The sequence below is a fragment of the Petaurus breviceps genome, unplaced genomic scaffold (genome assembly GCF_028583685.1).
Source record: "Petaurus breviceps papuanus isolate PSGF00001 unplaced genomic scaffold, PetGlider_PUasm1.0 91133, whole genome shotgun sequence".
Classification (NCBI taxonomy): domain Eukaryota; kingdom Metazoa; phylum Chordata; class Mammalia; order Diprotodontia; family Petauridae; genus Petaurus; species Petaurus breviceps.
In genome coordinates, this window is record NW_027187419.1 from 84,109,395 (window position 1) to 84,128,914 (window position 19,520).

At 33.8% G+C, this 19,520-nt stretch overlaps 1 protein-coding gene across 9 annotated transcripts in view; it reads left to right on the top strand.

Annotated features, from left to right (window-relative positions):
• Nucleotides 1-19,520, top strand: part of PKP4 (plakophilin 4) — a 260,863-nt gene that overhangs the window by 148,909 nt on the left and 92,434 nt on the right. For all 9 annotated transcript variants that reach the window (XM_069080737.1, XM_069080739.1, XM_069080741.1 and 6 more), the window contains one exon: nucleotides 18,021-18,133. In XM_069080737.1, coding sequence (XP_068936838.1) covers nucleotides 18,021-18,133 — 113 coding nt within the window. The remainder of the gene's footprint in view (nucleotides 1-18,020; nucleotides 18,134-19,520) is intronic.

Genomic DNA, 19,520 nt, shown 5'->3' on the forward strand with positions numbered 1-19,520 from the left:
TATGGCTTGTCCTTGGGGATTATTCTTAAGAATGTCAGCTCTGATTCTTTTGGGGGAGGAGGACCAATAAACTTTTGAGTAAATACACCAGAATCCCAACATGGAGGGAAGCTTCAGTTATTTATATAGTTGCAAATAAATGTATATGTGCGTATAGACCTTACTTAGCAAACAGTACCTATTCATTTACATTCCTGGAGGAATGTGCAGTTGTGAAAATTCTGAGAAGCAAAAATATCCTTATGCAAATCATAAACATAAAGCATACATCTTCAAGTGAGTTATAGCAATCATAGTTCAGTGAACCCCACAATAAGTGGGAGGTCGGAACTTTCTGGTTCTGTAGACTTCTTAAGATGCCAACACACTGGTATTTGAGGGAGGGGGGGTAGAGAGGACAAGGAAGACCATTTTGTGGTTAAAAAAAAAATCACACTGAAAATATTAACTTCCCAAATTGCTATATTGTAGAATATAACAATATAGTAAATACAACTTACTGGATCTTATGAAGTGTTCACTTAAAAAGTATGTATTTTATTATTTCAGTAAATATGCCCTATCCTATTAGTAGAAAAGACATTTCTTTACAAGGAAAACAGTAGGTTTCACTGAGATGGGACACTCTTTTCTTACTTGTAGCTGTCTAGTGTTGTTTATATAAAATTTTAGGCCACAATACTGTATCTGTTGACTGGAAAGTGGGCTGGCAGTAGTCCTTCAGAATTAGAAATGGCAATGAGCCTTTTACATTTTTCTGATTATTATTATTTTTTTATTTACATTTCTCTTTCTTTGGTTGAAATGTATCCATCAGGAAAAGTTTATGGCACTAACCACAGTGTATCCTGTTACGGACTTATATGTTTACATATTTAAATGAGATTCCCCCTGAAACAATAACCATTGTTAGCATCATTATTCTTTCTACTAATAATGCTGTCAGGCAGGGTCATAGAACACTACATTGTCCAAAGAAATGAAGTTGAGAATCACCAAAACACAGTCAATAGGTGCATAGAAGATATAACCTGACTGCAACACATTGTAAGCATTACAATGGATTACATAGGAAGTTATGTGTAAAGGATGATAAATTAGTCATGTCATGAATGCTATGGACAACTGAGAACTTGCATGCTCCATTGGTATCCAGGCAATGTTGAATGTGTGGGAATCCCTCAGCATTATGGGTGGACTCCCTGGGACAAAATCATGGATCAGAATGGCAAAAGATAGATAGGCATGGACAATACTATCATAGGAGAGAATATATGCATACATTAATAACATCATAGATCCATTAGAATTATTTGATAGTGTGGGAAAATGATTCCAGGTGTTAATTATTTAATAACTTTTAAAACTGTATTGCTGAGAATGCTGCATTTGGATGACTTGACATAGGTATCTATTTATGTAAAGTTTCCCGTGGTTCTAGGTAAATCATTAATTTCTTGGCCATTATTTAAGCTTGTTAAATAGATCATCTATGCTCAGTTTGTACTTTAACATTAGATCCTAAACTCAATCTCACTTTTAATATTTTGAGGTCTTAAACATGGTTGCAAACAGAGAAAAACCAAGAAAAATCAAAACTCAAAAATAATGGTCTTTGTTCCTAGGATTTTATGACATCTGTAAACCTAGTCTCTGCTGTCATGTTATAGCCATTGGGCCAGTAAGTATGGCAAAGCACATATATAATTTTTTTCTGAAAACATCACCTAGCTTATCAAAGTGCTGATCCATACTTGTACACTGTAAATTCTTGATCGCATATTTATAATGAAATGCCTTGCCCATCACGTGAATTCTCAAACTACCTTTCAAATGTAAAGAATTCTTTTTAACTTCTGTACCCAACATGATGCTTGAGAATATTTTAGTTCCAGGTTTAGGAGTAGAATATATGTTTTCTGATATTCATTACTATTTTATCCTCATTAGAATTATTTTCAGAATCTGTTTTTATTTTTTTATTTAAAAAATCCAGATTTAAATACTAAATTAAAAGAGCATTTCCATATACATAGAATAACAAAAAAAAATGGATTGTACATGAAACTGATGACCCCCATTATGTCCTACTATTCTGTGATTTTCTGCCCTTGCTTCTGTTCTCAGTTAAAAAAAAAATTGATGTTCCAGTAAACCTTTTTTTTCTTTTTTGACTAGCCTGTCTTTTATTGGTATCTTGGGTCAGTCATCCCTCTCAGGAAATGAATAACATCATCATGCCTCTTTAACTGTTGTTGGTCATTGTATTAATCAGAATTCTTAAGTTTTTTATTTACATAATTTCAGTATTATAGGAATTTCTTTCCTTTCCCTGAACAAATGTATTTGTAAAGAAAAACAAATTATATTTTTCACTTTAGCTGAAGAGACTTTCAAGCAGACCTTATTAGCACAAATCGTCTTTCAAAAAACACTGCATGTGATATTAGAAAATAAATCATTTACATACTGTACCTATAATCTAGTATATACTGGCATATTTTTGTAATTCACATTAATAAGTCCATAGCAATTCCATAGAGTTTTAGAATTTTAGATAATGAGTGAGTAAAAAATGAAAGTTAAGAGATAAGTGTATTGCATCCACATATAATGTTATATATCCATTTATACATATATATATATAATCCACATTGTAATGTACATGATGTTTTAAGAGTACATACTGAATTGGTTCCTCTGTGATTTATAATCCTCAATTTCCAGTTCTCTTTCCCAGCAGGCTTTTAGGATACTTCCTTCTACTTTCCAGCAGGAATATATGTGTTAAGGAAATGTTAACTGATTCTAAAAGCAAAATATAATTAGAGAAGTAAATTTACCAAAAAAAAAAAAAGTTAGATTTATTTTATTGCACCTCATATTAACTTGACAGTTGAGAATTGATTTATAAGAATAATTTAAGTATTCTACATGCTTTGATTCAAAAATTCCTAAAATTCTTTATTGTGTCCCAGAATCACTATTTAGTACCACCCTTTGTTTCCTCAGGATAGAATGTACATTTTGATAAAGAATGCTGTCGGGGCGGCCAGGTAGCACAACGAGTAAGAGCACCGGCTCCAGTGTTGAGAAGACCTGGAGATCGAATCCCGGGCTCAGACACTTAGCACCCACCCAGAAACACCTGGCCGTGTAACCTTGAGCAAGTTACTTAACCCCGATTGCTTAGGGGCAGCCAGGTGGCTCAGCAAGTAAGTAAGAGCACCGGCTCCAGTGTTGGGATGACCTGGATCAAATCCGGGCTCAGATACTTAGCACCACACCCAGAAATAACTGGCCGCGTAACCTTGAGCAAGTTACTTAACCCCGATTGCTTAAAAAAAAAAAAGAATGCTGTCTGTCATGTATGAAAATGATGCTACTAATTCATCCTCATTTGAATCTATGCTTGGTAGAATTTTTCCAGTGGTATTTGATGGTTTTTATGAAACCATATATATCTGATCTCCTTACTTTCCCCTTATGATCAGTGACATGCATTGTTAGATGGCTGACTAATATTAGATCTGTAGTCTGTGGTCTTGAAACTGAGTTCTTCTGTTGAAGTGTAGATATAGCTGAATTTGATGCAAATTAAATCCACTCATTCTAGAATCTACAATAACTAAATGAATTAAATGTCCCAGAAAAGTTATAATCTACTGTAAAAGTGAGAATTATTTTGACAACTCATAATTTAATTCAGTGTAACATGGTGCCAGCTTCTGAATAAAATTTAGGAGTGGCTTGTTCAAAATCTGTTATAATCTGAGTAGGAAATTCTACAAAAAGAATGAATAATAACTTGAATATGTAGTAGTTTTAAAAGATAATAGTTTCATTATTATAGTTCATGGTATTACCATACCATGGGACACAAGCATGGAAAGTATTTAAAAGTTCTTTCCTTGGTTTCCTTAGTGAAAGTATAATGGGTTATATATAGAAAGCAAACATACAATATGCATGTACAGGTACTTGTGAAAAATATATTCCTATAAGGTAGTTGTTGATGGTAGGGTTTTTTTTAAGTTTCTTCAATACACTAATGCCTGTACCATTTAGTCTAACAGCCTTGTGTGTTGTAATCAAAAGTGTGAATAGGCAATCAAATACTTGTGTGAAATTATGTTCCCAGAAGAATTCATGGCAAGCTTGTTGCTATGGTGAAGTCACCTGGGACTTGTTTAACTTCTCTCGATCAGATATATTGACTATAATGAGCTCAAAACAGTAATCCACATAGAAAAAACAGAATGGAGAGAACTTGATAGATAAACGAAACTGTTGACTGTCATTCCCCTCTGCTTTCACTTGGATATGTTAATCTAATTTGATGCATCCCAAAGACTTTTAAAGACATTCAAGTCATTTGGGTAATATCAGAAAATGAGCTTATATCATGGAAAGAATCATAAGAGATTTGATCTCTTAAAAACAACAAATGACATACCAAACCTAAGACAGGACCCTATGTTAATCATCATAATGCTTTCAGTATAGTGTATAATTAACAAATGATTGTTGAGTGAATGAATAAAATTTCTGAAAAGTTTCCATTGTTTCCAGCCATTGAGGGTGATGGTCAAGGGTCTGTCAAGTTTTTTAAATTTATATGTGGTACATTTAAGTAAGAGATTATCATGCTATGGTAAACCACTGGACTAGACCTGCATACTTAGGTGGCAACTTAGTAAACAGAACCTTCCTGGGAAAGGTAATGAAAATTTCAAGCAGTTGCTTAGGCACTAGAAAACTTTATCTCACTGTTTTATTATTAAGAGATTATGATCTCTGTTTCTCTATTACAATTTTCTCACTGTGCAGATATGATAATAATATCTTAAATAAATATTAATGCCCTTGGTATCTGTAATGAATGTGGACCTAAAACGAAGTAGAAAAACATAAGGAATAATCACACTGATTTAAAATAATATTTTTATTCATTAAAAAGTTAAGTCATGTGAATTAGGTAGGGTGATACAACAGAAAAACAGCCAGTTTCTGTACATAATCATCTTTCATAGATGTGTGTGGTACACACTCACACACACACACACACACACACTACATTTTCAGTGAAAATGTTTCTTGAATTAGCTTCAGCTGGGGCTGTAGTATTCTATAGTAATCATTACTTTGTGAACCAATAACATAAATCCTTCTAAGAAAATGGTAAATCATGTACTTTACCTACACCTCTACACAATTGCTACTAAAATATTGATATTACTATTTTATTTAAACATTCTACTCTTTCCTCCACTAATGTAGATTATGAATGTCTAGTTAAAATGAACCAAATTTTAAGCATGGAATAGTATGCCTTTTCAGTTATAATTGGAATTATCACTTATAATTCTTTTCTGATCATCAATCTTATTCTGCCAAGCCTCAGCAGCCTTAGATCATTCCCACCATCAACTACCTTCTCTGTTCCCATGCTACCAAAAGAAACTTGAGCTTAATAAATCCACTACAAATTTATGTTATATAATCTCAACTGGCTCTCACTACCACAGGGCAGTCCTTTTTTCACCTCTCTTAATTGATCCACTATCACAAGCAGCTCACTTTTCTGCCCTATTCCTTATCTCACATCTCCCAGATACCGTCTGTCACTATCTCTGCCATCTCCCCTGTCTCACATAAAGAAGTAGCCCCTCTCCTTGCCAATGCAAACCCCTCTAAATTAGCATGGGTGATTCCCACTAAATCCTGTCTTCTCTTGTAGATTGCCTCTCTATCATCCTCACTCTCACTTATATTCAGAAGTCTCTCCCTTTCCACTGATTGCTTTCCTACTGCACCCAAAATATGCCCATTCACCCTTAATGAGAAAAAACTCACTTGATCCATCCATCCTAGTTAGCTATCGTACCATATTTCTCCTCTTTTTTATATCTGTTCTCTGTGAAAAGGCTGTTACAAAGGTTCTCTTTACTCTCACTTTCTTCTTAGTTTTTTAGTCTAGCCTCTGACCTTATCACTCAACTGAAACTGCTTTCTCCAAAGTCACTAGTGATCTTTTAGCTGCCAAATCTAATAGTCTTTTCTCAATCCTCATCCTTCTAGACTTCTCTGCATCATTTGACACTGCTGATCTCACCTTTTCCTTAAAACTCTCTTCTCCCTAGTTTTCTATGAAATTACTCTATCTTTGTTCTCCTACCTATCTGACAGCTTCTCAGTCTCCTTTGCCGGATCTTTGTACACATCATACTTCAGGTTTCCCCAAGGTATTGTCCTGGCCTTTGTTCTCTCTCTCTCTCCCCCCCCACCTCTCCTTCCCCCCCTCTCTCCTCCCTCCCCATGTGTGAGTGTGTGTATGTATAATTTTATTTGGTGATCTCATCAGCTCATGAATTCAGTTTTTCATCTCTATGCTGATGAATCTCAAATCTACTTGTTCAGCCCTAGGCTCTCTGCTGACTTCCTGTCTCAAATTGCCAGCTCCAACAGACAAATTAAACTGTATGTCTTGTAAACATCTTATTCTCAACATGCTCAAAACTGAACTTATCTCTCTATCCCCCCACTCCCTTCTTCTTAACTTCCCAAAGTGAGAGTATCAGCATTCTCCCAGTCACCTGGGCTTACAACATAGACATCATCCTTAACTCATCATTTACTCTCAACTTTCCCATTCAATCATTTCTCAATACCTTTCTTTTCTACCTTTGAAACATCTCTCACTAATACTCCCTTCTTTCCTTTGATATTACAGCCAGCCTAATGGAAGTCCTAATCACCTCACCCTTGGTCTGTTACAATAGTCTCTCTGATTGATCTGCCTGCCTTTGCATCTCTCCCCACTGTAATCCATCCTCCAGTCAGCTGTCAAATTGATCTTAGCAAAACACAGATCTCACCATATCATCCCCTATTCAATAAATTCGATTGATTCCCTATTATCTCCGTAATCAAACATAAAGTACTTTGACTTTTTTTTTTTTTAAGCAATCGGGGTTAAGTAACTTGCTCAAGGTTACACAGCCAGTTATTTCTGGGTGTGGTGCTAAGTATCTGAGCCCAGATTTGATCCCCAGATCATCCCAACACTGGAGCTGGTGCTTTTACTCATTGAGCCACCTGGCCGCTCCAGTACTTTGACTTTTAAAGCTCTTTCTATCCTGGCTCCTTCCTATACTTTGGGATCAAAGGACACCAGCATCTTTACTCCTCGAACACAATAATCCATCTTACTGCATCAAGTATTTTCATTGGTTTTTGCTTCCTGGAACACTCTCCCTCTTCTTTTTTGCCTACTTGCTTCCCTGGCTTCCTTCAGGTCCCAGCAAAAACAATCTCATCTTTATGAGAATCCCTTATTTATGCCTACCCTTTGAGATTATCTCCAATTTATCATATATATGTGTGTATGTGTGTGTGTATATATATATATATATATATATATATATATCTTATATAATTATTTGCATGTTATACATTAGACTGTGAACTCCTTGAGAGCAGTAGTCTTCTGAATATTTTGTTTGCCTCAAGTCTTTACTCTCTCCAGTCTGTCAGCTACCAGTTACAATTACAAAGCACGGATCTGACCATGTAATTTCCTGCCTAATAAACTCTACTTATTTCCTACTGCTTCTTGGATCAAATACAAGTTCCTCTGTTTGGTTCTTAATGCCCCTCACAACCTTGGTCTCATATATCTTTTCAGTCTCTATATTACTCTCCCTCTTCACACGTGAAATTTAGGCCACAAAGTAAATGTGGTTGTTGTTTATTTTGTTTTGTTTTTAGTTTTGTTTGAAGATTTCGAAATTTGGATATGTTTGAACATGGGAGTTAGCAAGTAACTTAAGCAGGAGAGATGATTTTGAACTCAGAGATGGGCTAAGCTACTGGAATAGATTAGATCCAGGGTATAAAAGCAAAGGAGGAAAGTATGGAAGAGGTGTACACTGAGCTTGGTTGGTGCTTTAATTGTATAATTTCTTTTGTTATTTTTGTTACTTGAGGCATAAAAGGTCTAACCTAGATGGTTTTGGTATCCTACTAGTGGTCAGTTGCCATGATGACTGAGTCAGGATATATATATAAGTGAGAATCCTTTCTAAGTGTATTATTTTAATAATTTGTTGTCAAAACAATTTCTGTTGTATTTTATGATCCATTGGTGCTTCATTATATTCTATCAAGACTGTGTCACTGGACTGGCCTGCATTAGGCCTGGCCCAGACTACAGGTCAAGGAATTAAGATGTAGAATATTTTAGAAAAGAGCCTTCCTAGTGAATAGTATCTTTTATTCTGAGATTTGGGCCTTTGCTGAAAGGGAAGGGGGTGGAGCCTAAAATTAGAAGAAAAAAAGTTTAGAACAGTTCCTATGGAAAGGAGAAAAAAGGGCTTACCTTGCTACAGTAGAACTATGCACTGCATAATATAACATGAATTTGTAGTTGAACCTAGTTAGCAGTTGTGTGACTTCATGTAGTACCATTCAGCAACAAATAAATAAGAGTATTCTGATAATGGAGATGGTGGAAAATAATCTGGGTTTTGTACTTGGTACAAAACAAGGACAAGGCATTCAGAGTAATGTTTGAGCTAATAATAGCATAAAAATTAAGCAGGAAAGTCAAGGCAGTGTGTTGGAGATGGTATGGCATTGTTTTGGGCAGTGGAAGAACTTTGGACACTGATAAAGACAAAGAATAGGTTTAAGAGGAGTGAGGCATGAGAAACAATGGAAAAGTGTGGGATTTTGTTCAGAACCAGTTTCAGAGTTCATGAATATGTAAATGTTGGTAAAGATCAAGTATATAACTCTGAGTAGAGTAAAAGTGTAGCTTATGATAATTGTGTGCACATGTGTGAGTATACTTCTTATACATTTTTATCAATATTAAAAATTAATTTCCTCATTTCTAACTTTTATAATTCTTAGTTTCTTAAAGATTAAGCATAAACACCACCTTCTACTGGAAGACTTTCATGGTCCTCTCAGGCTACTAGAACCTTCTCTTCAGGGCTTCCTTCTCTACTCTGTATGTTATTTTAGGGGAGGGAATAAACAATTATATACCTACTATTTACATGATACCTACTATTTGGCAGGCAGTGTGCTAAAACGATCTCATTTGTTCCACCTGATTTACATGTTGTCTCTCCCATTAGATTATAAACTCCTTGAGAGAATGCATTTATAATAGTTGTTTCAGTTGTTTCCAACTCTTTGTGACCCCATTTGGGGTTTTCTTAGAAAAGATACTGGAGTGGTTTGCCATTTCCTTCTCTAGCTCATTTTACAGATGAAGAAACTGAGGCAAATAGGTTAGGTGACTTACCAGGGTCACATAGCTAGTAAATATCAGGCCTGACTCCAGGTCCAGCATTCTATCCACTACACCACCTACTCACTTTACAAAAAATGATCTTACTTCTACCTAATTTTCACGTTATCTCTCCCATTAGAGTATATAAACTCTTTGAGAGTAGGAACTGTTTTTTATTTTTCTTTGTATACCCAGAGTTTGGTACAGTATCTAGTACATACGCAGTTAAATAAATGCCTACTGATTGAATTTGTATTAAAATAATTTGTAATAATGTTTCAGTATAATGTAAACTCATGATTTTATTAATTCAGAGGAGTTTTTTTTTTAATTTGCTTTTTGGAGGGGAGGGGGGCAGGGCAATTGGGGTTAAGTGACTTGCCCAAGGTCACACAGCTAGTATGTGTTAAGTATCTGAGGACGGATTTGAACTCAGGTCCCCCTGACTTCAGGGTTGGTGCTCTATTCACTGTACCACCTAGCCACCTCTTATTTGTTTTTTAATAGAAGACATCATACACTTATTTTTCCTCCAGAATCAAATAAGCAGAATAGATACCCTGATGTGGTAGATAGAAGAAAAATGCATACTTAGCTATCTGATCATGAGCAAGTCATTTAGTTTTCAGTGTACTGGGTAACAAAACTATATGTTGCATAACAGGTGACATGAGTAGAGAGAGGTCCCTATGTCATTGTAATCATGTTTTTTTAAATGGTAATTATTAACTAATGAAAGGAAATTTGATACTCATATTTTGTAGGCACAAGATGTAATTCTGACTGTAATGAAAGTTATGGTTCATTTTGTTTACCAAGAGCTTCAGTAAGAAGGGTGACTCAAAGGAATAAAAGGACTTTTGACTTTTGTAGGTTTTTTTAATTATGCATCAAGAATTTGTCTTAATTTCTGTTTTAGAATTTTGTATGTTATATGAAAAAATGTAATGCTGTGTTGTGACTTCAGAAGCTACTTTTCTTATTGTGTTAATGTATATGGCCAGAGTTAGATGCTGTCCAGGTTATTTTTAACTACTTGAGTTGTTAGTTCATTTGGAAATTTTCACATTTTGTATGTATATATTTAGGCTTCAGGTTGTATTTGCTTTTGCCCTCAAAGTTTGTTGTTACAGTAATAGGGTTGAGAGAATATAATAGTATTTAACTTTTTCATATTTCATTTTCAGAAGTTTTTTGATGTTAATGATTTGTAAAGAAAATTTTCAAATACTTTTACAGTTATAGTCTAAGGGACTTTTTCTCATTGCTCTTTTTTTAGCAATTCATGGCAGAAAATTAATTAAAACACCACAGCACATTAGAATGCATCTTTTGATATTTTTTTTATTAAAGGATTCTGTAACACTTCAGAGGAAATTTGTACAATGAAATCTGTTAAATAAATCAATTTATTTTCCAAAGATTTTCAGATAAGAGCTTCATTACTGTTATCAAATATTTTTAAAGTTGTTTTTTGCATGTCCTATTTGATAATTAATTCAACATGTTCTTTAACTGAATAGTTCTAACTGAACTTGACTGTACTAAAGATCTTAGACTAACTGTAGCTGCATTGCAGTTCTTTTTTTATAGAGTTAATATTTGTACATATTATCAGCTCCTTCCTCAGGTAGATTTTCTCATAAGCCACATCCTTTGCACAAATAAAACAACTTATTCTTAGAACTTTTAGAGCTTTTTCATGACATTGAGGATTTCATTGTGCTACTCTATGATATTTGATACTCAGTAACATCTAGTGAACTTAAACAGTTAATGCCCATCTAACTGAAAATGGGTGTTTTTCCAGTAGGATTTGGCCTTACTTTAGAATAATGCCTAATTGTGTTGCTCTTCTTTTACTACATTTTACTTATACTGTAAAGGGCTGTACCTTTCCTACCCCTCTAACAGAAACATACACACACACACACACACACACACACACACAATCTGGCATTTTGTTTGGAAACTGAAAGGCAGAAAAGCTCACAATAATGTCTTCAGTTTCTAGTTTAAAAAAAACTCACAAAGATTAGAAAACTCTTAACAGTCTTGAAGTGGTAAAGGAACATTTTTAGCATCTTACCTTATATGTTTATACATACTTCTAAGTAAGGTTTTCTTTTGTTTAAATACAGATATGGCATAGGAACATAAAAATTCCACATACTAAAGAGCTAATTTTTCAATAATTCCCTTGAAATTCTTAATCTGAAGCAATAGAATTCACCAGTAGAAACTTTTTTTTCTATTAAACCACTATGGAGGACAATAAATCAAAAGAGATGCTACATAAAATTTTAATTTCTTTATTATTAAGATGGTAATATGTTCTACAGACTTTTAAAAATAAATAGGGATTATATAATTCACATTATTGAATGAGATTTTTTTCATGGGTGATTATCAGCTATAGACTAGTCAAACAGGCAAAATTCAAGAAGAAGAAAAAGTATTCAAAGAAGAAACAAAAATTCTGTAGACACCAGAAGGAAAGAGACAGTGATCAAAAGGAAAACACAGAGGCCAAAAAATATGGAAAGATTTTTATCTATCTCATTATCAACCTTCAAGCCATGTTGCAGTTTTGTAACTACAAGTATAACTACAAGCTTTGAGATGGCTTGGAAGTTGTGGGCTGGATCAATATAGATTAAAAAGTAATAGAATCCTGCTGTTAGACGGAATCATTGTGACAGCCTGGTCTAACTCTTCTATAAATAGGGAGGGAATTGTCCAGAGCCATATAAACTTTGATCTCCACTTGCTGCTCAGTATTTTATTCTTCTGAATTAAGTTTACATTTGATTTATTGCTGTCAGTAGTAGGATAGTTTTATATTACTCTAATTCTTCCCTAGTCCTAGTCAGGTCTAGACAATGGGAAATGATATATAAAGATGTGATGATATCACAGATAAAATAGGAAATCATCAACTTCTTGGTGAAAGAAAAAACAATAACTTTAAACTACATATAAATATATATGAACTATATATAAACTGTATATATATAAATATATATTATATATAAACTATAACTTCACTTGCTATTTAGCATTCTAATAGCCACTCGTTTGGATGAACAGCATTGACTACTAGGATGGTTTTAATTACTGTTAATTTATTTTGTGTTTAATTTTACCAATGAAATATTTGTACAGAGAGTGGGATGAAAACAGACTAAATGTAGTCATTTAAGATTATCATTGTCAGAGTTGATCTTACTCCTTACAAGTCTAAACAGTGAATTATTTGCTGAATCATTATTGATATGTTAAGCAGTTAACCCAACTTCAAAGGACTCCAGGAGTAGCATAAAATTTCAATTTAGCAATAATTTATATGCACTCTACTTTTGGGAGAATATCAGATTACCTTACCTTCCCCCCCAAAACAAGCTAATACTAGTAATTTATGCAATAACCAACTTGTAGACTATGTCTTCAAATCAGTATCTATTCCATCCATTTTCCCACATCCTACATTGATTGATAGAGACAATTGGTCTTCAAAATAATAATGCCAAGGCATTCTAAAGAAAAAAAGGTTGTGTTCGGTACATCATATTTACCAAAGCAAGACATCCAGCCAGTTCCCACTTTTACTTGCTCTACTTAATATCTCAAGAAGGCAACAGCAAATGTGTATAGTCAGAATACTGTCTTGTGCCACATTTAGCAATTCTGATGTTTTGAAGCTTCTTTTATTTGGTGCAAAATACCTAGTGATTATGTTTTTATGATTTTACAATTGATATCAAAAGCCTCTTATGGCATGTTTAACAAAGATTAAATAGCTCCAGAATAGTGAATTATGAAGTAGAGGTTTTGAATCATGCCTGTTTCTTTGTGACATTGCTTTGGTCTAATACTGAGCAGCTGTACTTGTAGATTTACATCAGCTCAGCAAGGAGGACATGAAGGAGGAAGAGGTCTTTTAAGAAAGAAACCACTAATTAATGTTCCTTTTTGGAGAAAAGATATAACATGATTTACAGTGATCAGATTTATGGTATGATTTGTCAGAATTTTTGGACCAAAACAGAGGAATTGTTTACATATTATTAGGACATCTTTGGGGCAACTAGATATTACAGTGGATTGAGAGCCCAGCCTGGAGTTGGGAAGACTCATATACTGAGTTCAACTCTGACCCCAGACACTAAGTGACTAAATACCTCTGAATAAGTAATTTTACCCAGTTTGCTCAGTTTCTTCATCTGTAAGTGAACTGTAGAAGGAAGTGGTAAATCACTACAGTATCTTTGCCAAGAAAACCCCACAAAGGGTCACGAACTGTCAAACAGTACTGAAAACTTCTTCCAAAAGTGAAAATTTTGTTTGTTCTTCAACAACCTTTGTCTATTATGTCCATTTCTCTTTCTTGTCTTACAGCATTTCTAACCATGTATAAAATAAGATTAATGATAATAGACATCTTTTCTTTACTCTGATCTTATTGGGAAAGCATTCAATTTATCTCCATTAATATAATATTGGCCTCATTTTTAGGTAGATATTAGGTAGCATTTCAAGTAAAACTCTGGTATTTATATGCTTTTTAATACTTTTAACAGAAAATAGAATTGTATTATCTTTAAATTTTTCCACAGCTTTTGACATAAACATGATTTTTATTTATTTTTATCATGTTTATAGATTTTTTTTAATAAAGTCAACCCTACATTGATAGTATAAATCCAACCTAGTCATAATGAAAGTGTGTGTGTGTGTGTATATGTGTGTGGAGAGAGAGAATGTATCTATTTTTTGTAAATAACATAGTTGGATTCTGTATTTTAATCTAGTATACTGTCTTCTATTTTGTAGGTGAGTTGATCCCATTCACATTCACTGTTATGATCATTAATTATGTATTTCCCTCCATCCTGTTCTTTTCATTTTTCCTCTTTTTCTCCCTCTTCCCTTCTTGTCAAAGTAGTGCATTATTAGATAAAGAGTGTGCACAGAACCGGTGATATATGCTTTATTGAATCTGTTTCTCCCCTGTTTTTTTTTTCCACTCCTTAGACACTAATCACAAGTTTTTACTTAAAAAAAAAAAAAACTCCCCTTCATCTTTACTCTTCATACTTGAAGTTTGTTTTCTTTATGACTAATTCTTCTGAATCTCTCCTTCCTTTTATACATTATTCTCTCTGAGTTTTCTCCTATTTCCCTGTTGAGTTCAATTTATTTCTGCACCAAACATGTATAGGCACAAAACCATGTGGGCACACAAATAAGGATATATATTCTACTCTTTATTGACCAGTTCAGGTGAAGTCATGCTACCTCACTCTTCCCTTTTTGTTTATATATTCTTCTAATTACATGTCCATATTATATGAGAAAATGTTACCTTTTTTCTGTAGTATATCCTTTTTTGACTCCCTTTTTTTCTTTTAAGATCATCAAAATATAATAAAATTACCAACAGACTCTTTCTCTAGTCACCTTCCTTTGAGAGGGCATTTTTTGATTCTCTATTATTATGTTGACCAACTCTTTCAAGCTTTTTGATCTCAAGATTCTTTTACATTCTTAAAAACTGAGAACCCCAAAAAGCATTTAATAGACTTGAAATTATTTGTAAGAAGTTTTAAATCATATTTTAAATAATTATGAATTCATTTAAAATAATAGTAATTCCATAATATTAGCATATTTTTATGAAAAAAACTTGATCTTAATTTTTTTTAACATTAAGAGTAGTGTTGATTTACATATGTTTACAAATCTCTTTGTCTGGATTAATAGAATCTGTACTTGTCTACTTCTGCTTTGAATCTGTTGTGTTATGTTGGTTTGTTGTTGTGTCGTGTGTGTGTGTGTGTGTGTGTGTTTTTAAGTATCTGAAAAAAAGATATTTCCTTAGGAAGATGTACAGTTAGAAAAGGGAGCAGTATTTTAGTGGGCAAATAATTTCTCAGTATTATTGTGAAAATATTTTTGCCTGTTCCCAGGTGTCTACAGACCACATTTTGAGAAACACTAATATAAACACTTCATCCTTTTGTAGTCTTTTCCAGTTGTTCAAACTATTCACTTTCTTTTATGTTCCTCATGACTCCTGTGGTTTGTATTTCTTGTTTTCCTCAGTTTGGGGCTTCTCATCAAGAATGCTCAGAAGTCTTCTACTTCATTAAAAATTCATTGTCCCTCATCAGAAGTACATTCAGTTTTTCTTAGTTCTGAGATTATATATTTTCCTCCTAGAATATTACATTACAAGCTCTCCTTTCCTTTATCACTGAATGACTACCCAATTTTATGTAATACTTATTATAGGATTTTTTTGGTACTTGAACTCTCATTGCTTCCATCACTTTTTCTTTGTCCTGGAGTTCTAGATTTTTTACTATAATATTCCAGAGTTTTCATTACAATTTCTTTAAGAAGTAGCTGATTAATTCTTTGTACTTTTATTTTGCCCTCTGGTTTTAGTAGGTCAAGGGCAGTTTTAAATAATGATTTCTTGAAATATGCTATACAGTCTCTTCTTTTGGGGGGGGTGGTTTTTACAGTCCAATGATTCTGTTATCTCTCCTTGTGTTTTCTAGATCAGGTTTTTTTTAATGAAGTTCTTTATAATTATTGTTCTTGTGGAGTCATTAAATTCCATTTTCTAGAATTCTAAGTTCTATTTTTATAAGCCTTTTACTTATAATAAGTTTTGTACCTCTTATACTAAGCTCATAATTCTCTTTCCAAATATTTCCTCTAGCTTCTTCATTTCTTTTTTTTTTTCTTCTTTCCTCTAGATCTTTCATTTTTATAAATTTTTAACTCGCCTCATTTCATGCTGGAATTCTAGTTTACCTTGTGTCAAATTACATTTTCATTTGGGTCTTGGGTTATTTTTATTGTTGTGTTATTCTCAACAATCAAATTTCCCAAAGGATTTGTTCTGTGAAGTTTAGGTTCAGTCAAAGGGCCACACTTGAGGACCTAGAGGATTGATCACATGTGGCCTCCAGGCTGTAAGCTTGTTCCAGATAAGAACTTCAGTATATAGATACTGGACTCATCCTGGCAAGGTTTTTTAGCTCCAAGTGACAGAATTGTAGGCTCGCCCTTGTTCTGAACTCCTTGCTTGATTACTCAGCTTCAGTCCTCAAACTGGAGTGAGGACTGAGTTGGTGACTACATTTCCCTCCTCACATAAAAACAGCTGCCACTGGCTGTGTTCCTGTTCCTTGCCCAATACATGGACTTAGACATGGGCCATGCTTCTTGACCTGGTACACAGCTTCAGGACCCAGGTTCAATCCAGTTTGAATCATATAGCCTGACTCCAGGTACATAGTGGCCTGTATAGTTGCTTGCTAGCATCTGTATGGCTCCCTACTCCATTTACAATCCAAATTTCCATTCCTGATGGATCTTTGGACCCAGGTCCTTGTATAGGTATTATACATATCACTATGCTGGAAGCTTTAACTTCCCTGGCTAGATGCCTTCCCCAGACCTATAGTTACTATCTGACTTTCTGTACTAACTTGTGTTAGAAAAATAACCCATTGTGGTTGTTTCTTGGATTTCCCAAGTCACTATTTATTTTAAGGCTCTTCCATGATCTTGGAATAGTTGTTGAAGAGAGTTGGGCCATACTGCTTTTAACCTCCTATTTCAATCTTTTCTGCTCATATAAAACTTTTAAGTAGATTTTAAAAATTGTTTCTGTGGTTAATAATCACTTGTTTACTATCCTGAGTCACTGTGCCATTGGTGATTGTCAGATTAAACTAATTACAATTTTTCATCTGTATTAATAGACAACATGGCCCCAGCATGTCGTGAAGTTTTATTGAAGGTAATAGTTGTGGTTTAAAAAGTATGAAATATATGTGCCTCAGGTGCTGAAAAGTATAGATAATTTTTACAAAAATTTTAAGTTAACAATAAAAGTTGTATAAAGATATGCAAAGTGTCATTTCATAAAATATAATTTTATTTCTTTTTCTGGTGTCATAGAAATTGAGGGGAGCAATGTGATTAGCCAGTTTATGTAGCTTTTTAAAAATAACAATTTAAAACACAACATCATGGCTTCATTTATATTTCTTTACTCCTCTTTTATCATAGTGTTGCACATGACTACATTTATGACAAAAATTTTGTTAAGTAGTAGAGAAAAATAAGGGCATTACCAGAGACTAGAAAGATGACATTTTTCCCTAGTATTTTGAAAAGGTTAAAGGATTCGTAAGACATAATTAAGTGATTTCTTGTCATTTTTGGAATTGGCAGCTACAATTGAAATGTTTTTGATGTAGTCCTGACCTATAGTATAGCATTGTTATAAATGACTATCATTGAGAATGAAACATTGCTCTGGTTTTTGGGTATCTGATACAAACATTTTGAAATAAACTTTAAATAAATTTGTAATGGAGAACTGTAGTAGAATTCAAGTTGAGGTGAACTGTCAACAAAAAATAAAAACAATTAATGATGAGAATACCTTTGTTTAGTTATATGTTTCTACCTAAACAATGTTTGCAATGCCTAGCCCCTTAAAGTTTGAAAAGAATGAAAAATTAGTATTTTTTTTCCTGCAGTTCACAAGAAGAAAGTAAATTTGCCTATATAGGCAAAATTAACGTTATAATACTGATTTGTTATTTTATTCACTGTGGCATGCATTCATTCATAACTTTGAGTAGCTATTCCTAGACACCTCATGTGTGTTTATTTTCTTAAATTATAGGAGCTTCAGTTTCAACGACTCACCAGAGAGCTGGAAGTGGAGAGACAAATTGTTGCCAGTCAGCTAGAAAGATGTAGGCTTGGAGCAGAATCACCAAGCATTGCCAGCACAAGGTACAGATTTTGACAGCTTCATCTGCATGTATCCTGAAGTTAAATATTTTATTATTTTAGCATAAGCATAAAAAGTTATCATTATTATTATTAAATTGCATTGCTGAGTTTGATGCTTAGTTATGCTAATTGCTATCATAGAAAGATATAGTATTTTTGGAAAACTTTATTATTTGGGCTACTCAAATCTAAATGAAGTAGTAAAACTTGTTACAATGTCTTCATGGACTTGACTTCTCATATGTAGATACAATAAATTAATTTTTCTTGTGATTAAATAATAATTGGTAAAGTGAATAATTGATCCATCATATTTGTAAGATATATTTTGGGGGATTTTTATCCACAGGTGCTTCTTTTCCTTACTTGACATTAGTTTTGAGAATTCAATAACCATTAATCAAGAACTGTTAATAAAGGTATACATTCTTCCATTTTTTTCATAAGCAGTTGTGAACAAACTAACTCATATGTCAAAACTTTCACAAAAGTGTCCCTGTCTTTTCTTCTGACGTTGCCCCACCCCCACCTCTGTCAATAGAGTTTTTTTTCTCCTTAGATTTCTCTTTAACTCTTTGCCTGTTCTTTAGCTTTGTTGTTAATTTCACTCTCTTGTAATATAGCAATTTCTGTATGTATCTTTCCTACACTTAAATTATTAACTTCTTGAGAACAGGCTCAATATCTAATTCATCTTTGTATATCTAGCACCTAACAGTTCCTTGCACAAATTAAGTTCTTAATTTTGTGTTTGTGCACATGTGTATAGCACATGTGTGTAAAATTTCCATCTGAGGCATGGGAAAAGGAATAGATAAATAAAGACATAAAGAAGAGAAAAAGCAGGAAAAGAAATGGGACATAGAATATCCTCGCTTGGCTATAAGAGAGGATATGTGAAGATAACCAATAACTGTCTGGAGGGCCCTGCAGAAGCATACCTTGGGAAGCACTTCCCTTCTTCTGGTGCCCAGGTGCTGATTCTCCCATTCTTACCTGAGTTAGCCCAAATCTCTGCTTCATTTCAACTCTGATGGCCACAAACTCCTTTTCATAATCGCTATTAGTCAGGGAATACCTAACCTACCATTGCAATGTAGAGTCTCTTAGCCCATATCATGAGTCCTGAAACTTTGTCTCTGTGCCATTGAGCATTGTTGTCTCTATGCAGTTGCATCCAGAGGACTTTGGAGGCTTGTTATCTGCTGTAAAGTTGAACTCTCTTATATATATTTTCTACCCTAATTAGCACCTTGCCCTGCTTGCTTACGATCTAATACAATGCCTTCATTTCATAAATGAAGAAAATGATGACTAGAGTAGTTCAGTGACTTGTTTGATATTCCATTGTTCTACTTTGTATATATTCTGCATTTATCTTTATATG